The following is a 22959-nucleotide window of genomic DNA, read 5'->3' as shown; positions in this document are numbered from 1 at the left end:
GAATGGACATCCGGGACGGCGAAGCAATAGCAACAGAAACGCCTACCGCACAGCAACTTCGTATGGTACAGCGAAAGATCTAATAGGTATGCCTTATTTGTCGCTACCACAATAGCTGCAGTAGAGAAATGTACCCAAGCAAGCAATAGTTACAACCATTCGTAAGTCGTGGTTGCCAGCATAAACCTCTGTTCACGAAGTTGCCCCACCCACAAGATTAGCAGTGCCGACGAAAGTCCTGAATTATCTCAAGAACGATTGAGATTTCAGAGATGGTCGCCCACATGCTGATTGGCAGAAGACTACTGCTCCATGCGGTAGTAAGACCAAGCGACTACAACACTCATACGTAGCGATATACGGGCATGTATCAAATTACTCACGAAGTTACTCCGGATACCCTACATAATTATCCGGGAGTTTGTGCAATGAGCGGCAAATGACTGGTCAGATTCGCAAGCTAGACGAGGCCGTTATCAACAGAATTGCTGCAGGAGAGGTGATACATGGCATTGAGAACGATGTTTTTAGAAGTCCATCTAATGTTTGGTTGTCGCTATGTGTCAGGTGGTGCAACGGCCTGTAAATGCAGTGAAAGAACTAATTGAGAATAGGTTCGTTTGTATGTATCACAGTAACTGCAGTTTTAGTGTGACTGTTTTAGTATTTAGACAGTTTTAGACAGTGTAGTTTAATTAATAAGTCTATTGAAAATATTCAAATTAATTAAATAATTGACAAAGTTGTATACGTAAGCTAGCTCTGTGGGTAGGCATAACTGGTTGCCAACTTGGGATGAGAGTGAGGTCGAGCTTTTTGTTTAAATTATTGCAGCCAGTTGCCAGTTATAGCAGTGCAATGTGACAGTCCACTAACAGAATGGTCGACCTCTTGCCAAGTACGTGTCAGTCTTGTTACTGTATTTGGTACAATTTCTGTGCACAAGTACATCTACAAGCAATAAAAGTATTCTATGGTCTGTATCACGTGATTTAACTCACTTAAGAATACTTACATCTTTGTGTAGTCATATATTGCAGATATCAACAATTGAGGATTCAGTCACTGATTATTATCTCACATACTAACTAGCTTTCTTGTAGTTTGGATGCCAAGGCAACTGCCATTCAAGTTACATTGAAGTCTGGTGGCTTGAAGTTGGTACAAATACAGGACAATGGTTGTGGCATCCAGGTGTGCTTCTAACTTCTCATGCCATAATAAATCTGAGAGCAGTTAGTCATTCACGTGGCATGTATTCTGCAACACTGTTATGTCTGGTTCTGACATTATATAGCCAGACGTACAAACAGATTTGTTGTGATTGAATAGAAGGAGGATCTGCCGATTGTCTGTGAAAGATTCACAACGAGCAAATTAGAGAAGTTTGAGGATCTAAACAGGATAGCTACTTACGGGTTTAGAGGCGAGGTTGGACTATTATATTTTTTATTATTTTAAATGTTGCGTAGACGTTACGTGTGTGTTTTAGGCTTTGGCTAGCATTAGTCATGTAGCTCATGTGACTATAACAACTCGAACTGTCGGTTCACCGTGTGCTTTTAGAGCTCATTATAGTGATGGGAAGTTGGTGGCACCTAAGCCTGGAGTGAGTTGTGATCCTAAGCCATGTGCTGGGAATCAAGGAACACAAATAATGGTAAGATGGAAGTAGGATGCTGTATTTGAGGAAGGCTGTATCACAAATATGATGGCAGCATATAGTTTTACTGAGCGTTGTGAACTTGTTTCATTCTATGGTCACAATCAGTTTAGTATCTATGTCCACATGCAGTAAGGAGAATCAATATTTTGTCTGTCTGTCTGTCTGTCTGTCAGCTTGTCTGTTTGTTTGTGTGTTTGTCTGTCTGTTTGTTATCTATCTTTAATTTGGTGGTGAATGCATGTTCTTGTTTGTATGCCAATCTATCGTAGTGTCTGTCTGTCTTATCTGGTAATCGGTTTAGCTGTAGATACTTGCAATACTGATCGTATATATAATACAATATAATACTGTATGGTACAATATGATACATGTACCATACAGTATTATATGACTTACAATGTTCGTTGTCATTTGCTATTCTTATTTAACTTTATTTTGTAATGATTTCTAGTTTGAGGATTTATTCTACAATATGCCGACACGTCGCAATACAATGCGAAGTGGCACTGAGGAACATGCAAAAATAGCTGATGTTATCACTAAGTTTGATGACTTTGAATGTTGTGCAGATCACGGATGTGCCTGATGTGCTGATGTTGTTATAGATATGCATTACACAATTCAGGAGTGGCTTTTACATTGAAGAAGGTTAGCGATGAGTGTTTTGTGTTTTACACACACACACACACACACACACACACACACACACACACACACACACACACACACACACACACACTCGCACATGCACACAACTAATAGAAACTAATTGCATGCCAAAGAAAATATTTGCTGATGCCTACACCTTGAAAGTTGAAGTAACTTTTAAAGCTAATTCTTCTGTACAGCAAACAGAGACAGTGGCTGATGTTCGAACCACTGCTCATGCTACTGTTGTGGACAATATCAAGACGCTTTATGGAGCAAATATTGCAAGGTTTGTCGAATCAATTTATTATGTGCGTGTGTAAAAGTCTCAGCAAATTGTGTGTGAAGAGAATTACTACATGTGGATGTGGAAGACTCCAAGTTGGGTTTTCGACTTCACGCTGAAGTTACTAATGCAAATTTCTCAACAAAGAAATCCATCTTTGTGCTCTTTATCAATCGTATTCTTTCAAAATCGTGCATTGGTGTGTGGGTCATTACGTTGTGTTTTCCTGCAGATCGTTTAGTGGAGTCTACTGCTTTACGGCGGGCTGTGGATACCATCTATGCTGCTTATTTGCCAAGAAACTCACATCCTTTTGTGTACATGAGGTGAGGTAGTAGCTAGGGTACTGTACTGATCTTGCTTCTGATCACTTTGCCAGTGAGACAAGGCTGGTTAGGAACATCCTAGAAGGCATTGTTTGACAGACACGTTAGCCTGCAGAATATGTGTATGGTACAGTGCAAGGACATTAGTGTATGGCAGTACTCGTACTAGTTTAGCATTGCAGTTTGATTACGTATTTTGTGTGCCTTTGTTGGACTTTGGGTATTGTTGTCTGATGGACATATTTGTTCATGTGCCAGTAGTGCACGTTTTGTATTCATATAGTAACTTCAAAGCCATTACACTCCAGACCACTGAATGATGGCACTATTCCTTATTATACGATACCACATTGTTATGGTCAGTCGTCCATGCAATGCACATGTTTGTCATTTTCGTTTGGTTTTTTAGTGTGGAGATAGCACCTGCTAACATTGATGTCAATGTCCACCCAACGAAACGTGAGGTTAGTTTTGCATCGTAGCTTTGCTCTTTATGGTCAGTGTTCAAACATAATCATTTCTGCTTGTGCAAATCATTTTTGTAATGAAGAAATGACTTTTTGGACTTCGAATCTACACTTGTAGTGTTGTTTGCTTGTCTTCGTAGGTTCATTTTCTTCATGAGGACAGCATTATTGAAAGCATTCAGCATAATGTGGAACAACAGCTTCTAGGATGCAACACGTCAAGGACGTACAGTCAGCAGGTTTGTTTGACACTCTGGCAATCAATAGTGAGTCTGAAATCATTGGTTATGTTGCACTGGTAGGTGTTATTACTCGGAGCTTCCCAGTCATTGTCATTAGACACTGATTCAGATAAGCGACCAGGTACTGAGTATTTATAACAAGATTATAGAATATTTATAATGCATTAAATTAATGTTTTTATAAATTATAGAGAAGACATATGCTAAACACATGGTTCGAACAGATGCTCGTGAGCAGACTCTTGATGCTTTTTTGTCACCCAGTCAACAAACCAGTGAAAGTAGAGCAGAAGAGTGTGAAATGGTAAGAAGACATTCTTAACAAATATTGAGACACGTGGAAAAAGAATGTAAATAGTGCTAACAGGAAAATGCTTAGTCTGAAAGAGATCTGTTTGTACGAATGATGCTACTGTACATGTATTTGTTATCCAACACATTTAGCAATTTAAGGAAATCAAACAAATTTATGTGAACAGCTTGACTTTGGAAGTAGTACTGAGCTAATACTGATTAGTATAGCAGGTTTACTGTGCTGTGTTATGGTGTAGGAGACTGTGGATGCCCAACATGAGACAGAAGCTGATGCTGTAATGGATGCCAGTGGCACTGACTTAATCTCAACTGAGGATAGTGGTCAGAAACAAGCTTCTGGATCAACGAAGTCAAAAGACAGCAGGTTTAGTTTCATTACAATTACTTTTTAATGAGTGATAGTGGTAGAGTTTACTGTGTGAATTTATAGCTTATCAAGTCAAAAGCAACCTCTCATTGATGGAGACCCTGACAAGTTAGTGTGTACTTTATTGGCAGCAATAAATGTGGAGTGTGTTAAATTTACATGACATGCATGGTTGCTACGCAAGATGTGTATTGGTTGACCCTATGCTTGCTGCACGTTTGCTCTAGCTCTAATAAGGCTGTAATGTCTGCATGGCAATATTGATGATATGCAATAGGCAAATATTCTTTGTAGGTTGAAGCTGTCTGGCTTAAATCAACCGCATCGTCGGATCATTCGACTGACAAGTGTCTTGACATTGCGACAACGTGTCATTGATGCTGAGCATACTGGTATCTGTTGATCAATAATTTGTTTTATTTAATCTGTTGGCAGTTGCAGTGTCGCATCGAGAGAATCACTTTTTCATTATTTTGGTAGTTGTGTATATGAGGCCATAGTTAATTCAGGTTATAAAAATTGAATAAAAATTAAATACATTTAGTATGAATAATGACCAACTGACTGTGGTGTCATGTAGTTGCTGTTTTCCTTCTCTTGACAGGCAAATGCAAGAAAATAAGTTCTAATGTCTTTGGCATGAAATGTAGCTCCGTTAATTAAGTTAGCTGTTGGTTTTTATGTTTAAAAACTTACAGGAATGTTGGTAAACAAATATGATGTTTGATTCCTATGTATTTGTGGCAGGTATTCGCGAAATGTTCCAGAATTATAAGTTTGTTGGATGTTGTACAGAATCGCTTGCTCTTATTCAGTATCGAGTAAGTTTTCGTAAGTTTAGTGTTTTTCATGAATGACCAATGCTTTTTCTAGACTAAACTCTTTATTGTCAACTTTGCAAGGATAAGGTACTTTATGTGCTGTGTGACGGCATCAGATAGCAAATTTGTGTCTTGGACTAGTACATTAGCTGCTGGCATCCAGTATTAAGGTGCACGTATACTTGTTTGCGACCCATATTGACTGACTGTTTAAGATTGATAGTATTTGTTAGTGATGTAGTATGTAAGCAGCGTAACTTGTTTCTTGAGTTGTGCTCTTATGTAATGGCTGCTATTGTTTTTTCAAGTAAGGAACTGTTTTATCAATTGATGTTGTTTGACTTTGGAAACTTTGGAGTATTGAAACTTTCGGTAATATTAACTTGCAATATTCTTTTACATGTTTCTTTAAAATGATTTAGTGATTGTTAGGATCCACCATATGTAAAGGATCTTGTTACGCTTGGTCTGGACCAACCGGACAGTGGTTGGAATTCAGAAGATGGGTGTAAAGAAAAGACAGTTGAAGTCAGTGCTAAGATAGTTTTCTGCAATCGTTTGTGTGTATCGAGTATTGCCTAATACGTTCTCTGTCTACATGTCTTTGGGCATGTGCTGCCTGCATGTGTGTGTGTGTGTGTGTGTGTGTGTGTGTGTGTGTGTGTGTGTGTGTGTGTGTGTGTGTGTGTGTCTTTTTGTTTTCTGTCTGTTGTCTGTTTTTTTTATCTTCGTGCTTTGTGCATCATGTCTTTCAGCAACAAAACTGTTAGTTTCCTGTCTTATTGCTTTTACAGCAAGCTGTTGCGATAATCAGACTGAGGGAAGAAATGTTGGCAGACTACTTCTCAATAGAAATATCACCAGTATGTTATGGGCTATGACAAGTTGGTTCTGTTGCAGCTTGTATCTCATGTGTTCCATGCAGGATGGACGTTTAGTGTCTCTACCTTGGCTGTTGGAAAAATTTGTTCCAGATATGGCCAATCTTCCTAGTTTCATACTACGACTAGCATTTGAGGTAACTGTGTAGAAATCATACCTGTTTGTGTGAGGATTAGTTCAATTATTCACATTTGTTGAAAAGATGATTCATTTGTAAGCTGAATATTGACATGCATGTGTTATTATGTCTGTCCTACGTACTTAGCCTTGTCTCTGTAAAGCATATTACACCTAAAGTAATCTAGTTTCTATCTATGGGATATTGCACAGAAACGACACATGGCTAGGCTAAGTATGAATGGGACTGATTGAGACTACTATACCATTAATTGTTGCTCAACAGCTTATACACATAGTGTTAGAACTGGGCACTGCAATGAGTGCTTTGGTGTTTTCCACATTTGTCAATGACATCAAGGAATTTAGTCAGGAATGCTGTTAGCCAGAATTTGACCAAAATAGATTAAGGTTTGTTTATGGCTTAATTAATTTAATTCATTATATATAACTTATGGTCATAAATTGTAATTGAGTCTTGCAAATTAATCCGTCACAATCTATGGAAGAAAATTGTTGTGCGAGGCAGGCATTGCAATGATGTTTTCTTATGCAGGTTGAATGGGACTATGAACTGACTTGCTTTGAGACTTTGTCGCGTCAGTGCAGTGAGTTGCACATGTACAGTCCCAGTACAGAACAACTTCGAGTGCAGAAAGACACTGACCAAAATGATGAAGATGATGCTACTGTGGATGACAGTGATAACATGATGGCTATGTCGTTTGACAAGGTACCTTGCTGTGGAATTATGGAATCATGGATCAATAGTGTGTGTGTGTGTGTGTGTGTGTGTGTGTGTGTGTGTGTGTGTGTGTGTGTGTGTGTGTGTGTGTGTGTGTGTGTGTGTGTGTGTGACGCATGCGCGCACACATACATGTTAAGATTATAACAATAGATGGTACACAATTGGGTACATGTGATCAAGGGTCTGTTCCTTCCAGATTGTTTTCTCACTGTACTAGCCAATCTCTTTGTTGTGTGGTGTAATTACATTTGCAATCACATACCACCACTGGATGATGACTACTATAATTATAGGTGTTTAGACATTTTGAGACTTAGACGCTAACATCACTGTGACTGCTGTCTAATTCAGATGCTATATATCAAGACTCATGTCATTTTTGTTCTTTAGCCTCGAGGGTGGAAATGGACTGTCGAACATGTTCTCTTTCCTGCATTTCGAACGGTGTTGATACCTCCCAAAAAGTTTGCCGAGGATAGCACTATCGTTGAAGTAGCAAACCTACCTGACTTATACAAAGTGTTTGAAAGATGTTAATATCTATAAAGTGGATTTGGAGATAACAAAACAAACAGGACTGAAATATAAGTGAAGACACTACCGGGATGTGCAAGTAGTGATACAATGCATGTATGTGTGCTAATAGATCTCGATGATATGTTTACACAATTCTTTTCACTCATTGATCAAAGTACTGCAATAGCTAATGCAGAAATTATATGTACTATCACTTTGTTTCTGCTCTCATTTCACTAAATGATTCTAGTGTCTTCTCCAAGGCATTGTCCATTGGAACTAACGGTCTGTAGCTGAGTTCATCTTTGGCTTTCTGACAACTGTAGTAGTGATGCGTTCCAGCTAATGCTACTTTCATTGGTGACAAGGAAAATTCAATATTCTTGACCGGTCTAATGAGCAGTGAGATGAAGTGAAGTACGAGAGCAATGAAATAGACTAATAGATATGGAAGATGATAACGTGGAGCTGGATAGCCAAGTCCAGTGCAAACTTGAGATACAAAAGTCCAGAACGGCATAGGCTCATCGTTGGTGATGTTGAAAGCCTGCAGATACACAAATTATCGAAGGGTTGTGAAGGGTTAAGACGTACGTGTTACATAATTCTAATATCCACAAAACTGTGACATGACACAACTTTGTGTGGTGAAATCCACCTGGTAATATGTTCGATGTAGCACAAAACTGCTACGCTTGTCATCTTCAGGAGATTATTGAAAGTTGTTGTTTGAATAAAATGCCCCACAAACAGGTTATAGATACTTATACAGTGAATTGTGTCAGGCTAATGGTAGATACCTACCCAGCATCTGATAATAGTCAGTGATAGTCTTAGAACTAAAAGGTAATGTAGAGATTTTATGATTTCAGTTATGCTTTGACGAGTTTGGAATCTGAATGTTATAGTGTGTTTAGGTTGTACGTATGTGCATGGAATGCTATTGCTCTATGAGATAAATAACCAGTTAACTCACCTGACCGCAGACAGGACCTCCCACACGTAAAGCCTCAGCAGCCAGGATGTGGCCATGAACAACATTTTCAACATATGTGAAATCCACAAGGTTCTTCCCATTTCTAGGATACCAACAGCATGACAAAACGTCCAACATTATTGTGTAGTTGCTCAACGTACCCAATGATAAATTTCATCTTCCCATCGCGAGCCATTTCAGCCATTTTCTTAACTAATTGTGGATCCCGAGGACCAAAGATGCCATGAGGCCGTATGGCAACAGTCAACAGCTGCTGTGCACTGTCACTTGTTATAGACATCCCATTAACAGCTAGCACCTCCTACATTAACAAGATCAAAGCACCATTATGAACTCCTAGAGTTTTTTGTACTAATTTGCAGTACAAGTGTACAGATTGGTGGGATCTGTGGTAGTTCTCCTGTACTACTGATGCTAACAATCGAGCATGGTGTGGGACAAACACAAACGCAGTACCTTCTCTTGTAAAATTTTTGTCTCTGTGTAATAGTCAATCGGTTTTCTTGCATAAGGGACTGTTTCTGTACCATTCTCAATGTCTGTCCCCTCGTAGACGACACTTGCACTACTTGTCAGCACTAGCTTCTACAAAACGGGATTTAATAAATATTCCGGTCAAAGAGAAGACTGGCTCACAGGCACTCCTGCTTCTCTACAGCATGCAATCAGATTCTTGGTACCGGAGTAGTTGACACGATGAAAGAGTGCCCTATAGTCAAACACCAATCACAAGTACAATCAACCATACAGATAATGGAAAACTAGGATTCAACTCAACAGTAGTGAATCAAAATGAAGAGATATTTGTAATAAAGTTAATTAACATAGCTTTAGTTCACAAAAACTAGTGGGTTAACTAACGTACATGATTCATATGATATTGAATTCAACCATACTGGCGCGCATTCGTTTGGGACTATCTTTTTCCGGAAAAGGCTAGGTTGGATAGAGCGGAATGAGACAGGGCACGTTTACCAATCGAACAGAACTTTTTCCGAAACGAGATAGATGAGGCGGTAACAGAGCTATGCATGCATAGAATCAGTGCCTGTGTCAGAATCACCCCAGGTGTACGTGTTCTTGTCATAACCGTTTCATCTACTTTTCCACCTGTTAGAATGTCTACTAACTCTTCGGGAGTTTGTTCTGCTAAACACAAGAAATCAGCTGCCGTTCAACTTTTGCATGGGCAATCCAGAAATTATAAGTGCAAAATAGTGGTCTGGAAATGTTATTGGAATTGGAAGGTCAAAGCTGGTAGAGACACAAGTTTTACATGTCTAGGTGCTTTTTCTATCCTTTATATCTGTACTGATGGTAGGATAGTTTGGAAAGTCTATCCGCTCTATCCTTTTTCGGAAACAGAAAGTTACCAATCAAACAGCGTAATACCTTTCCAGTCTATCCGTTTCTGGAAAGGTTTGGGAAACTGTTCATTCTAAGGTGCCCAATCGAACAAGCTAGTGGGCCTTTCCACTCTATCTGTTTATAGAAAGGCCCCAAATAAATACGCTCTGGGTTACTGGCAATAAATCAAAATGGCTATGTATTACTGATTTAAAATCATGACAACAGTCATTACAATACAAATAGAAATAGCATTGACAATAAAACAGTAATGTACAGTACCGGTCATTGCTGGCAGGTGGAGGAGATGCACAATGAAAAACCACACCAACATCAGTAATCGCTGGTAATAGATCCTATAGCAAGAGGTACGTATTAATACTTATAAGTCTACAGTACTTGTGGATGTACTTGTATAGTGTATGCATACATATGCAGAGTTCACTTCTGTTCCTAGACAAGTATACTACACAGGGGCGGCAGAGTGAGTCACAAGTTGGGGCGGGGCATGACATTGGAGTACACGAAGTAGGGTAAGCTTTCAGTAGGCATTTCTTGTCAGGAAGTGCTTTCTAATATTGGACTTTATTAACTTAAACAATCTTCTTAGACAACAGAAAACGCTGATACACATTTAAAGATCTCAACCCTGTCATACTGGAGTACGAAAATTAAAATATTTTTCTTCCAAAATTTCTTCGCAGTTGTTGATCGTCAAGTTGGGGCAATTGCCCCTCTGCCCCCAGCTCCGCCGCCACTGCTACAGCTTTAAACTTAGTTTGTTTACAAACTAATTTAATTAATACTCAAACATGTGCTCAATCTTTTGTCAACAATACAAAGAACAGTTTTAAGACTTCATTGAAACATACAGATACAGCACAGGAGCTGCTTCTATTTATCATCCGGGAATTGTACACATTACCCGTGGTATGCAACTGAGGGTATGCAACCGAGGGTATGAAACTAAAAACAGTACAGTACCTCTTTTGTACATAAGTCACCTACGAAGAATGAGACCCGATCATCGCTGAACGTTTTGCGTATGTCAAAGATGTTGACCCTGTATCCTTTGTCCAACAGACCCTCCACCAGGTAGCGTCCCAGAAAGCCGCACCCTCCGACAACCGTGCAGCTCTTCGACTATTCACATCGCATAGAAATATGGCAAATCGAGACACCGTGCAGGCACAACTGCATTCGTACCTTTCTCGATCTCGTATCCATCATTTACTTGACGTCTGCAGTAGTGATCGACGCATGCGCACTAGAATTGCAAATTGCAATTAGATACATGGTAGCCAAGGGCTTGCAGCATGTATGTACGTGTACTCTACTACTAAAATGCGCAGCAAAGTCGAATTGATACGGCTTGCACTCTCCAACACGAGCTGACGTCATTAGATCACGTGCGTGTGAGTGTAGCCTCGCTGTCATTCCACGTGACTTTTTCTGTCATCATGTTTCCGATTTATCTTGTCTGTGTTCTGACGCTCTTCAGCGTTCCCTGCGTTCATTCAGCCAACTACCTGATTGGTGCAGGCATTTACGACATCACCGGCCCTGCAGCAGAAGTCAACATGGTCGCATTTCGACGAATTCGTTGAATTTAAATTTCGTCTGATATTTCATTCATTTGGCCATAGATGGGTTATGCGATGTTGGGTCAACTCACGAATGGCATTCATTTACGCCTCTTCAGTCGAGCTTTCGTAATCGCCGACGCTCAAAACAAGACGAGATTTGCATTTGTAAGTCTTGATGCTTGCATGGGTTCACAGAGCATCAAGCTGGAGGTGCTGAAGAAGTTGAAGGGCATCTATGGTTCACTGTACACGGCCGAGAACGTTGCTATAAGTGCAACGCACACACATTCGGGACCTGGAGGCTATCTGCAATACGTGTTGTTTGATGTCACTTCACTTGGATTTGTTAGTGAAAGTCTGAATGTCATTGTGGATGGTTAGAAGCCCTGATGTCTTTGAATCGAGTCAAACAGTTGTTGCTTTGCTGCCTGCTTGTTTGTCTAAGTTTTCTTAAATTTTTTACAAAAGTTAGTTGCCATTGTCTGTAAGTAACATTTTGATATTTTTATATTGCAGGAATCATTGAGAGCATTCGAATGGCTCATGATAGACTCCAACCTGGAAACATCTTTTTCAACAACGGCACTCTTCTAGAAGCTAACATCAACAGAAGCCCTTCCGCATATGAATTCAACCCAGACAAAGCACAGTGAGTCAACACAATTAATTAAACTAAAACTTTTAAATCCCACCTTGCTTAGACATCTAACACTGGCTTTTTGCTCTGTAGTTATGAGTACAACGTAGACAAGCAGTTTGTACTATTGAAGATGGTCGATGAACAAGGACACGGAATTGGCATGATCAAGTATGTCAAGTGCTGTACTTAAGATCTAAGTTTGTTGTGTTATGTTTGATGTGCAGTTTGCAAAACTAAAAATAAATAAATAAATTAATATTAATTTAATGTATGTCTAAGTAACTCATGCTATCATTTAATGTATTGGTTATTTAATGTATTGGGCTGGTTGCACTTGGTTAATTAATTAGCAAACACTTTTTTGTAATTTTTGGTCTAAGAGTTTTGCTTATTTGATACTCCTAGCTGGTTTGCCGTTCACGGTACAAGCATGAACAACACTAATGGATTAGTCAGTGGCGACAACAAAGGTTATGCATCATTTCTTATGGAACAGTATATGAACGGCAATGGAACAATACCAGGACAAGTACGTATGCTGTAAATAAAATCTGTCTGCTATCTCGTCCACTACCACTGTTGTCTGCTTGCTGGTCTGACTACTAGAGTCTGCACACCTGCTTTCTTTGCTTTCCTTGCCTGTTGCGTGCCTTCCTATGTTTGTCTTTTCGTCTCGTTTACACTCATATCTGTGTTGATGGAAGGTTGTTGTATCTAGGGGTCCTTTGTTGCTGCATTCGCTCAATCCAACTTGGGAGACGTAACTCCCAATACTCGTGGTGCCTTTTGTGCCGACACTGGACTACCCTGCGACTATAATCATAGCACATGCAATGGCAGAGTTAGAGTTTTCAACTAGGTTTTATACTTTAGCTTTTATCACATGGTGTGTGTGTAGAATGAACTATGCAGAGGAATTGGTCCAGGCAAGGACATGTTCGAGAGCACTGCGATTATTGCACGGAAGCAGTTCGAAAAAGCTTTGGTATGAGAGGCTTACAAAATGTGTTTATGTACAATTAGGTGGAGACAAGCAGTCGGGCAGCAAGTAGACAGACAGACAGACAGGCAGGCAGGCAGGCAGCAGAGGAAGCTACTAGTATGTATATTGTACAACACAATAGTATGTATATGCAGTAGTTGTACCACACTAGTTAGTTGCAGCCAAACAACTGCGAAGGTATGTACATCTGTGTTGCAGTTTCAAATGCAGATGGTCACTGTGACACTTTTTATTTGTTTCCACTTTGTATTATACAGCAATGTAGATTAACAGAACAGTCAACTACTACTACTACTACTGCAAACTATCGAATTGTTTGCATCCCTAAACCTATCGAGACTTGAGGACAGACTGACTTTCTTTCTGGTCGTTAGTATGACTTGCAGATGCATCCACGACAGCTGCCCATTCCACCTGAAACGCACTTTCTGCAGTTGACTAATATGTAAACGGTCAACAAGAAACGCTCAGACTTCTCTGTCCATCACCAGGAAGCAATTAACGTTTTAAAGAGAGCACTAAGCTTTAGTGTATGTAAGCTATGGAGCAGATTGCCGAGGCGTGATAAGAGTCAAGTCTCTTGACTTGTTTAAACGTATGTCTACATCAACTGTAATGTGTTTAGTGCATGTAATCTTGTTAAACCTCAGTACTATAATCTTAAACGTTTGCTGTTGCTGCTGTTTGTCATGTGTATTAGCCGTTATATGTCTGTTAGATGTTGCAGGGTACTGTGGTAGACCAGTCTTTGACTAGACAGTATTTCCCTGTGTAAATAAAATCACTCACTCACTCACTCACTTTTATTTCAACTCAGAAAAGGTAATCACAAATGTTAGTAGCTAATTTAGTAAGCTCAGTCAGCATAGAATAATACTAGAATAACATACTCACTCACTCACTCACTCACTCAAAAGTAAATTAAACCGACAGACAGGCCGACGAGAAGAAAGAGACTTGGTGATTTGACTTGATTTTGTTATCTGTACAATAGCTGTAATGTGTATCATTTTAGGAATTGTACAGTTCAGCAAGTGTTCCTGTTACTGGTCCCGTCGACTTTCGACAGGCTTATCTAGACATGAGAAACTACAGTTTTGAAGTTGAGGGGAAAACGGTGCGTTGCATGTTACATTCAGAGTTATTTGAAGTAGCAACTGTAGAGACATTGATGTTGCGGTGTGACCAATCCATTTATTTGAGTCAATCGTTTTAGAGCTTGAGCTTTTGTCAAATTTCCATTGTCATCAAACGATGTAATGTTTTTAGTGTACAGTCGAATGTACATCTGCAAACATAAAAGTTTCTTTTCTTTGTGTACCATGGGATGTCTCTTATGTTTGTAAGGAAAATGCGTTAGCAAACTTGTTATGTGTTCTACCAATTACTTTCTAAAACTTTTTTGTTTATTATGATGCCTCGACGTTCTGATGGAAACCTTCAATATCTTTTGAGGTCATTTTGAAGCATTGCAGAGTAACTGTTAGAGTTGTTTGAGTCCGTGTGCTGGAGTGTACGTGTGTTGTCTCTTCACGTTTCCAGACTTTGTAATACCTCAAGTCTACTTTCTGTGCTATCATGCTCATTTATAATATGATTGTCTAGCTGACTGACTGCTTAAACTGTTTTATTGAGAACAACGTGGTACGATTATGTGGACTCTGAGAATACAGTCATGAATATCAACTTGGATAATCAGATTTTTTATTAGCAAATTTATTTTCAGACATTAAATATAATTTAATAACATTTAATGTTAAACGCACTTTTTCAGGTGCATACCTGTCCTTCTGCTATGGGAAAGTCATTTGCTGCTGGAACAACGGACGGTCCAGGAGCATTTAACTTTATTCAAAGTTTGTTATAGCAGTCAAAAATTAAGGATGTTGTTTGACATGCTTTGTGTAGACGACACAAAGGACGACCCATTTTGGGATATAGTTCGTAACTTACTTCATGATCCGTCTGAAGAACAAGTGAAGTGTCACTATCCCAAGTCAATCTTGCTTGACACTGGAGAGGTGTGGCGACAGTTCAATGTTGAAATAGATGGGAAGTAGATTTTTACAAATTTTATATATTTGATGGTCACTATTTAGATGCATGAACCATACGACTGGCAAGCATCTATTGTTGACACTCAATTGCTTCGAGTTGGACAGTTTGTAATAGCCCCAGTGCCTGGAGAATTCACGTGAGTCGATAGAATTTTATGAAAAACGTTAGGAAATTAGTGTGCTTTTTATCTGTATGTAGGACGATGTCTGGTCGACGTTTCCGTCTTGCAGTTAATGAGGTATGATTAGTTGACTCTGAATCAACTTGTTAGTGATTGATAACAAGCAACGAGACTCTCGATTTGCATGTAGTTGTTAGTTAATGTTCATGTATCGTCATTCCCAAGCCTTTGTGTGTTCTCTGGTGCATGTTGACACATTCAGTGATAGCAACACACACACACACACACACACACACACACACACACACACACACACACACACACACACACACACACACACACACACACACACACATGCACACATGCACATGCACGCACACACACACACACACACACATGCACACACATACACACACACGCATGCACATGCACATGCATGCACACACACGCGCGCACACACACACACACACACACACACACACACACACACACACACACACACACAGAGGCATTATTTAAAAGAGCATAAAATTATACTAAAAATTGAATTATCATAAACACGAGGTGTTTTAGACTCTCAAGGCGGCTGGATTTCCAACCAATAGCCAAGTGGTCATTGCTGGACTTACCAATACATATGCTGACTATATTACAACGTTTGAAGAATATTCGGTTCTTTGTCTCATGTGCATACTTGCTGTGATGAGATGCCAATGCTGCTGGCGTTCACTTTAGGTCCAGAGATACGAAGGTGGCTCAACCATTTATGGTCCTCACACTCTGAATGCATATATTGATCACTACAAGAAGATGGCTAATGACTTGGCTACCGTGAGTGATTCCGTTTGTATGTTGTCTGCTAGTCAAACAATAAATGTGTCTGTCCAACAGTGTGTTAACTGATGGACTGACAGACAGATGAATATGGACATGTGGTCTGTCTGTCTGTCTTTCTGTCTGTTTGTCTTTCTTTCTGTCTGTCTGTCTGTCTTTCTGTCTGTTTGTCTTTCTTTCTGTCTGTCTGTCTGTCTGTCCATCGCCTGCTTGCCTGCCCTCAGTTTGCCTCTACTGCTAGGCTTGCTGTCATCAATTATTAAATGCAGTTGTGCATTGTGCCCATTCAACTCCTTGTTTTGGTCATTGATTTGCTTGTTCATCTGTTAAAGTTTCTCACTCTCTTACTATAGGGTCATCCTACTCCTCAAACAACTGCTCCAAAAGACCTTGTCGATGTACAGATCCCGTTTCCTCGTCCTGTTCTATTTGATTCTCATCCATTTGGTAAACACTTTGGTGATGTTAACAAGGATGTCAACGGAAGCTACAAGGCGAATGAAACGGTTGTCGTTCAATTCTGGAGTGGCAATCCTCGCAATAATTATATGGTAGTAAACAAAGTTGCCTTTTGGATGTTTCTGTTCTTAAATGTGTATAACTTTTATGCAGACTAACTCAACTTTTCTAACTGTTGAGCAACTGCAGACTAATGGAAAGTGGAAAGTTTTCCGCACTGATGCATTTTGGGACACCAAGTATGTTGTGTGTGTGTGTGTGTGTGTGTGTGTGTGTGTGTGTGTGTGTGTGTGTGTGTGTGTGTGTGTGTGTGTGTGTGTGTGTGTGTGTGTGTGTGTGTGTGTGTGTGTACCACGCTAATCCATTCAACTTGAACTATGTCATGGTAACGAATCAGTCCTAGCACGTTACCTGTGTTCTTCAGATTTCATTGGGCCCACACCTCAGCTCTGAGTGGCGAGAGTCTGGCAACAATCAGCTGGGACATCGACGCAACAGTGCCAGCAGGATCCTACCGTATCAGCCACTTTGGATATCACAAGCCACTGTTTGAAACTCCCGAGCCATTCAACGGGACTTCTAGTATCTTTAAGGTAGTAGTTAGCCCCTAGTGTTGGCATCCAGGTAACCTTGAGCCGCATGCAATGGCTCTGTTTGAATGTTGTATTGCAAGAACTTAGCTAGGGCTGATGTAATCTACTTACTGATTTCTACTTGTGTAGTTTGGGAATGCGAAGGGAATCACAAGTCTCACTTATAAAAATCAGAGAGACAGATAACGTGACAGAACGCACGACACGTGTGAACCACTTTGACTTCTACAGTGGCACGAAATGTTGTGTGTGTGTGTGTGTGTAGAGAAATTATGAATACTAGGTTTGTGAAAATTAATTAATTAAGACTGTACCATATATTGATCTTTCACTGGTTTGATACCCTACATTATGTCAAACACAAATGTGTTGATTCAACATCACTAAACAATGCTGTCTCAGTCGGCTGCTTCTGCTGTCTGTAGCTTGTTCTGTCGCAAAACGCTGGAAAATCTGAAAGTGACATCAGTGTATGTTTGACTGCAGTCTGTTTGATTTAGGCTAAATTAGATTACCACAACAGCATGGCTTTCCTCGAACAGTTCTGAAGGTTAAAGACACACGTTTGCCTCTTTGTTGTATAACCGGTTCCTCGTGCTTGATGCCGTACATCGTAAAGACCGATGCATCGACTACATCGCTTTTTCTAGACGGGATGCTGAAAGAGAAACCTTGCTTCGTGACAGTGTATTGCCCAATGATTTGAGTTTGATGTTGTTACCCGTGGGTCCATTCGTAACGACATTCTCTAGTCATGACAAGTAGACTGCGTCGAGAGAGCAATATTGTGCATTTAGGGTGGATTGGGTGACTAAACTCCATTACAGCCTATACAGAGAGAAACCGCAATGCATATCTGTGACTTTGAACTTTTCAAACATTGGGTTTATCAACTCGCCTTGTCATGTCTGTCTGTTTAGTCTCACAGTGTGTGTGTGTGTGTGTGTGTGTGTGTGTGTGTGTGTGTGTGTGTGTGTGTGTGTGTGTGTGTGTGTGTGCGTGCGTGCATGTGTGTGTGTGTGTGTGTGTGTGTGTGTGTGTGTGTGTGTGTGTGTGTGTGTGTGTGTGTGCGTGCGTGCATGTGTGTGTGTGTGTGTGCGTGTGTGTGTGTGTGTGTGCGTGTGTGCTTGTGTGTGTGTGTGTGTGTGTGTGTGTGTGTGTGTGTGTGTGTGTGTGTGTGTGTGTGTGTGTGGTTGCTAATGCCCTTTCCTGTCTGTGTAATTGCCAATTGACTATAGTATGTTAGTCAAGCCAACTGTTTCGATACCTGTGAGCCTAAACTCAATGACACTATCCCATCTTCGAAGGCCGAGTGAGTGTCAATGTGAGGAGGAATTCCTGAAAGACAGCGACCCACTTTTATCACGACAAATCACAGCATATGCAACTTGAAAAACGGAATTCCCTGCCTTGCCCAGACTCGTACTCATTCACAGTCAGTTGATCGGGCTTGCGGGTCACACATCCTCGCATTATCATCCTTTCTATCAGAAAGTCGCACACAGATGGTATTTTACTCTCCAGACGCTTGCTCAAGTCGATGTCGTTAGATCCGTAAATAAACTCGTAACCATAATGTCTAACCCTTCTGTGTTTCAGTAAGCTACCGGATACATCTTTGGTTGAGTGGTTGGACTGTTCATCAGAAGTGCTGGCAACAGCAGCTAATAGGGTTGCTTCTTCATCATCATTCACAAAGTCTAGTATGAAATGTAGACCTGGAGGTAAAGTACAGGTGTTTGGCACGACTTTACTTGTAGAGTCAATTTTTTCAGGCAAGTGAGTGACGTATGACAGATGAATGGCAGCTGGTGGTGACGTCATTAGCGGTTCTAAACTTTTTCCGTCCATTATTTTGAATGTAGCTTTTTCCACTATGTCGTTCATTTCTACAAACGCGTAAGGCCGGTGAAGTTCCATTACAATCTTTCTTACCATCCCGTACTCTGAAAAGAAACGCTGCAAAGTCGTGTGATCAACTCCGCACTCCAATCCTCCGTTGCCAACAAAGAGAAATCGCGACGGTTCTTCTACAAACTCAACTGCCGAATTAGGTTCTAATTCTAAAAGTTTTCGTCTCGTCCTCTGCTGCAGACGTCGCAACCGTTTCTCAATCCTACATGCACTCATTTCACCGGGACACACGAGGTACATCCGGGGTCTCGGTTACTTATTCTTGAGTGTTTGTGCTGCTGCAACTGCGTTGTTTGCGATGGCGTCTCGTACAAGAATAGCAGAGTGGAAAGCATTGGAAGAGCACTACAGACAGGCGTCAACGTGGCATATGCGTGACATGTTTGCTAAAGATCCGCAGCGCTTCGAGCAATTCCAGTAAGAATTAACATGTTGTTTCATAGCAGGATGTTTTGACTGCTGCAATAGGGGAAGACATGAGGGTTTTCTAGATCATTTGGTATTTGCTACCTTCCACTTGGGTGTGATCAGTCTGGCATGCAACCGGAAGTAATATGGATTCTTTCAGGAAGTGTGATTTCAATCATGGTTGTTTAGTTTCGCTCTGCGTTTCTTGATGTTTCAAGCCATTATGGTAGCATTGTTACTGTGTACATGAAATGAACTCGGCCATTGACGAACAGAACCCTAGAGCTATTTGTGATCAAACTGAGTCTGCTAATTGATACATTCATTATATGAGTGATTATGTCAAATGATAGTCTACTAAAAAGTAGTACACGTAGTTAGTATTTACAATAAATTGAAAATGCATCAGACTAGAATATGACATAGAATCATGAATGTGTATTACAGGGCATACCTTATTTTTATTAAGCAGCCCTTGAATAAAGATCACCTTCATTTAGATGATGCATTTAAGGAAAGCGTTACAAATAAACGCCATCCTTGAATTAGACTCCACACTTTATTTCCAAATCTATCCAATAGCTTTGAATTTGCCTTGTGTAAGATTTCTTGGGAGACACACTTTGTTGACTAAGGGTGTACTGAAGAGATTTTTGTGGACAACCAGAATAGTTTTCGTATCACATGACATGTGTCAGTGTGTTGTGTATGTACTGTACCAGTAAGGACATGCTCCACAGAATGGTGTCAAACATTCTACAGTGTTTGTTCTTTCAAGACAAAGGCAAGAGTAATCTTTAAATAAACGCCGCCCTTGTTTAAAGACCGCCCTTATGAGCACTAGAATATATGCCACACAGTATATTGGTTTTACGTACTGTTATGTACGTCACAGTTGCCCGATTACAGTATTTTGAATTTGCTTTAGCAGACTGACAACTTGTCACATGTCTGCTCGTGTAAATTATGAGCAACCTTATTGATTTGGTTGTTCATAGTATACTTCATCTCACACATAATATACTGGCTCTGTCAGTACAGATTAGTTAAAGCTTGAAACTCAATTATATCTGCTGTCATTGTGGTTTAAACTCTGTTGCAGTGCTGTCCTTTCAACTGCTCATGGCCAACTTCTTCTTGACTATTCGAAGAATATTGTCAGCAAGGATACCATGCAACTGTTGTTCAATCTGGTTTGTCATAATGAATAGACAAAGAGAGGAAATGAGGTAGCATTGTTAATTTATTATGGCTGTGTTTGTGGCAGGCTCGTGCTTGTAATGTGGAAGGCATGAGAGACAAAATGTTTAATGGTGACAAGATCAACTTTACTGAGGTAACAACAATGTGATTGTTCTAAATTATTGGGTTATTTTGTTGCTTGTCTGTAGCTTTTCTGCATACCTGCCGGTCTTTGCCTTTAGTTCTAATATTTCTGTTTTAGGATCGTGCTGTTCTTCATACTGCACTGCGGAACAGAGCGAACACCCCAATTGTAGTGGATGGTCATGATGTTAGAAAGGCTGCACTTTGGTTTCAGTGAACTGATGTAGAAAGATTGCTATTTGATGTAGGTGATGCCTGATGTGAATGCAGCATTAGATCATATGAGAGACTTCTCTGCAAATGTAAGAAGTGGAGCTTGGACAGGTATGTAAGACTAAACAAGCGATAGTTATTGTGACATCTGTACTTATAGCAAATGTTGTTGCTAGGGTTTACTGGAGAAGCTATTACTGACATAGTTAACATTGGCATTGGTGGCTCTGATTTGGTATGAACTACTCATTAATTAATTGATTGCAACAGACTTGATGAGACTTTTTCAGTGAATTTAGTAGGATAAACATGCAGATAGTCAGTCAGATGGATGGATGAATGCACGTGCAGGCACTGGTGGGTAGACACTTAGGAGATACATTGCAAGAAAGTCACACACACACACACACACACACACACACACACACACACACACACACACACACGCACACGCACGTCCACAGATGTGTGCTAATCACGATGTTTTTCTGTTACAGTAACATTAAGGCAACTGGACAGACAAGCATGTAGATGAATCTCAGCACTGATTATTGTATGATTTTTTCTGGTTTAGGGTCCACTGATGGTTACAGAAGCTCTGAAACCATATGGAGACAAACTTAAAGTCCATTTTGTATCAAACATAGATGGCACTCACTTGGCTAAGACACTGGCTAATCTGAGTCCACAGACAACACTGTTTGTTGTAGCTTCTAAGGTCAGTGATTTCTTATGAAATACCTTGTAATTGTGTTAAAGGTAATCGTTTGCACTTAGACATTCACAACATTGGAGACGATTACAAATGCAACTTCTGCGAAGAAATGGCTGCTAGATGCTGCAAAAGATGTGAGTCAAAATTTACTGGTTTAAAGCAGCATTTACAGAATGGGTGTAGAATATACTTGGTAAACAATGAGTAGAATGTGGTGTAGTTAATTAACTGCAGTTGGGCAGTCGGTTGGATCAACTCATTAGCAGCTATACAATTCAAATACTGTACCAATGAGTGGTTACTGTTAATAGGATTATAAGTTCTTGCAAGTTCGCGTTGTTGTTCAAAAAGCAGGTTTATGAAATTCAGCTGAAGTGATTGCAACAGTAAAATTTACGAAAGGATTGTATGGAGACAAAATTCTGTTACCGTTGTGAACACGTCTAATTTATGGTCTTAGTTATGGACAAGCTCATCGTAAGGAATTACACTGGAAAGCTGTAAATCAGCAGTTGTCATGGCATGTAATGGGTAGCTAGAAGTTCACAGAGGAACCAGACTGTGTGTTCAGTATATGCAACTTGTACCTCTGAGTAGTGTCAATGTTGCTTGGCTGATAGTTGTTTGTGTTCTTTTTGTCATTTAGCCTGCGGCCGTTGCCAAACATTTTGTGGCCCTTTCTACAAATACCGTACGTTCAGACACTATACTATATTTTTATAACATGTTTGACGTCGTTTGAAATTCTCATTGTAGGCTAAAGTGAAGGAATTTGGCATCAAAGAAGAGAACATGTTTGTTTTTTGGGATGTGAGTTGGTGCTTTTGTGCTCTTTGTGTGTTCACTCGATGTTGTTGCTGAACTGTTGCATTAATAGTGGGTTGGTGGTCGATACTCATTGTGGTCGTCCATTGGTCTTACTATTGCTCTTTACATTGGTGTGTTAAATGCAAACCTCTGTGTGCTATCAATAAAAATTGCTATTGTTAGGTATGGAGAATTTTGAGCAGCTCTTGGATGGTGCCTTTGCTATGGTAAGCCTGTCTCTCAGTGTCTTTGTGCCTGATTGTTGTTTAATGTTTCGCTTGCTTCTGCCTGTCTGCTGGTTTGTCTACTATGTTGTACATGTACTAAGACAGTATAAAGTCATGTGTTGTCTTTAAACAAGTTATACGGTCTGCACTGTTGGTTGTACAAATATTTTATATGCAGGACCAGCACTTCAAGACCGCTCCTTTGGATGAGAATGTAACTTGTATTCATGTGTGTACTAGTACTTTTTTAGAGTTTGTTGTGAACTTTGCAGATTCCAGTTCTTCTTGGATTGCTTGGTGTGTGGTACAA

The 22959-nt window shown here is 40.0% G+C and overlaps 5 protein-coding genes across 8 annotated transcripts in view; 3 read left to right on the top strand and 2 right to left on the bottom strand.

The window, feature by feature from the left end:
- Window positions 1-43: 43 nt before the first annotated feature.
- Window positions 44-7620, top strand: LOC134189432 (DNA mismatch repair protein Mlh1-like). Of its 3 annotated transcripts, XM_062657694.1 has the most exons (25): window positions 44-499; window positions 568-614; window positions 1104-1194; window positions 1333-1431; window positions 1493-1660; window positions 2118-2209; window positions 2272-2314; window positions 2515-2603; window positions 2663-2775; window positions 2833-2926; window positions 3336-3390; window positions 3534-3632; window positions 3696-3756; window positions 3827-3939; window positions 4187-4314; window positions 4381-4425; window positions 4612-4709; window positions 5065-5138; window positions 5191-5225; window positions 5447-5510; window positions 5571-5666; window positions 5933-6001; window positions 6064-6156; window positions 6694-6870; window positions 7276-7620. In XM_062657694.1, exons 1-25 carry the CDS (start codon window positions 440-442, stop codon window positions 7420-7422), a joined length of 2250 nt encoding a protein of 749 aa, XP_062513678.1. In that variant the 5' UTR covers window positions 44-439; the 3' UTR covers window positions 7423-7620. The 3 variants fall into 3 exon arrangements, with proteins under 3 accessions (XP_062513678.1, XP_062513677.1, XP_062513679.1); XM_062657693.1 differs by having other exon boundaries at window positions 2663-2926; XM_062657695.1 differs by lacking the exons at window positions 44-499; window positions 568-614 and having other exon boundaries at window positions 1107-1235; window positions 2663-2926.
- LOC134189436 (sterol-4-alpha-carboxylate 3-dehydrogenase, decarboxylating-like) lies at window positions 7542-11165 on the bottom strand. Of its 2 annotated transcripts, XM_062657700.1 has the most exons (9): window positions 11083-11165; window positions 10952-11012; window positions 10730-10888; window positions 10028-10101; window positions 9035-9107; window positions 8855-8983; window positions 8539-8699; window positions 8378-8480; window positions 7542-7948 (listed from the first exon to the last, which is right to left on the bottom strand). In XM_062657700.1, exons 2-9 carry the CDS (start codon window positions 10973-10975, stop codon window positions 7613-7615), a joined length of 1059 nt encoding a protein of 352 aa, XP_062513684.1. In that variant the 5' UTR covers window positions 10976-11012; window positions 11083-11165; the 3' UTR covers window positions 7542-7612. The 2 variants fall into 2 exon arrangements, with proteins under 2 accessions (XP_062513684.1, XP_062513683.1); XM_062657699.1 differs by having other exon boundaries at window positions 10952-11165.
- Window positions 11166-11176: 11 nt separating this feature from the next.
- Window positions 11177-17352, top strand: LOC134189433 (uncharacterized). Its single transcript, XM_062657696.1, has 17 exons — window positions 11177-11328; window positions 11392-11707; window positions 11848-11980; window positions 12062-12139; window positions 12377-12500; window positions 12690-12812; window positions 12870-12956; window positions 13990-14091; window positions 14749-14830; window positions 14883-14995; window positions 15074-15168; window positions 15231-15270; window positions 15727-15825; window positions 15889-15984; window positions 16341-16538; window positions 16600-16685; window positions 16871-17352. Exons 1-17 carry the CDS (start codon window positions 11206-11208, stop codon window positions 17055-17057), a joined length of 2082 nt encoding a protein of 693 aa, XP_062513680.1. The 5' UTR covers window positions 11177-11205; the 3' UTR covers window positions 17058-17352.
- A 7-nt stretch (window positions 17353-17359) lies between these two features.
- LOC134189435 (alkylated DNA repair protein alkB homolog 8-like) lies at window positions 17360-19193 on the bottom strand. Its single transcript, XM_062657698.1, has 5 exons — window positions 18449-19193; window positions 18307-18377; window positions 17761-17867; window positions 17555-17697; window positions 17360-17492 (listed from the first exon to the last, which is right to left on the bottom strand). Exons 1-5 carry the CDS (start codon window positions 19191-19193, stop codon window positions 17389-17391), a joined length of 1170 nt encoding a protein of 389 aa, XP_062513682.1. The 3' UTR covers window positions 17360-17388.
- A 42-nt stretch (window positions 19194-19235) lies between these two features.
- LOC134189434 (glucose-6-phosphate isomerase-like) overlaps window positions 19236-22959 on the top strand; it is a 5841-nt gene continuing 2117 nt past the window's right edge. Inside the window, exons 1-14 of the mRNA XM_062657697.1 lie at window positions 19236-19370; window positions 20464-20554; window positions 20629-20697; window positions 20806-20874; window positions 20936-21011; window positions 21077-21135; window positions 21475-21618; window positions 21678-21749; window positions 22262-22306; window positions 22372-22425; window positions 22493-22553; window positions 22606-22649; window positions 22828-22863; window positions 22922-22959. The exon at window positions 22922-22959 is cut by the window's right edge and continues 79 nt beyond it. Coding sequence (XP_062513681.1) covers window positions 19252-19370; window positions 20464-20554; window positions 20629-20697; window positions 20806-20874; window positions 20936-21011; window positions 21077-21135; window positions 21475-21618; window positions 21678-21749; window positions 22262-22306; window positions 22372-22425; window positions 22493-22553; window positions 22606-22649; window positions 22828-22863; window positions 22922-22959 — 977 coding nt within the window. The 5' untranslated portion in view covers window positions 19236-19251. The remainder of the gene's footprint in view (window positions 19371-20463; window positions 20555-20628; window positions 20698-20805; window positions 20875-20935; window positions 21012-21076; window positions 21136-21474; window positions 21619-21677; window positions 21750-22261; window positions 22307-22371; window positions 22426-22492; window positions 22554-22605; window positions 22650-22827; window positions 22864-22921) is intronic.

The sequence above is a fragment of the Corticium candelabrum genome, chromosome 14 (genome assembly GCF_963422355.1).
Source record: "Corticium candelabrum chromosome 14, ooCorCand1.1, whole genome shotgun sequence".
In the NCBI taxonomy this organism is placed as follows: Eukaryota; Metazoa; Porifera; class Homoscleromorpha; order Homosclerophorida; family Plakinidae; genus Corticium; species Corticium candelabrum.
Note: the sequence above shows the minus strand (reverse complement) of the source record. Positions and strands in the feature narration are given on the sequence as shown.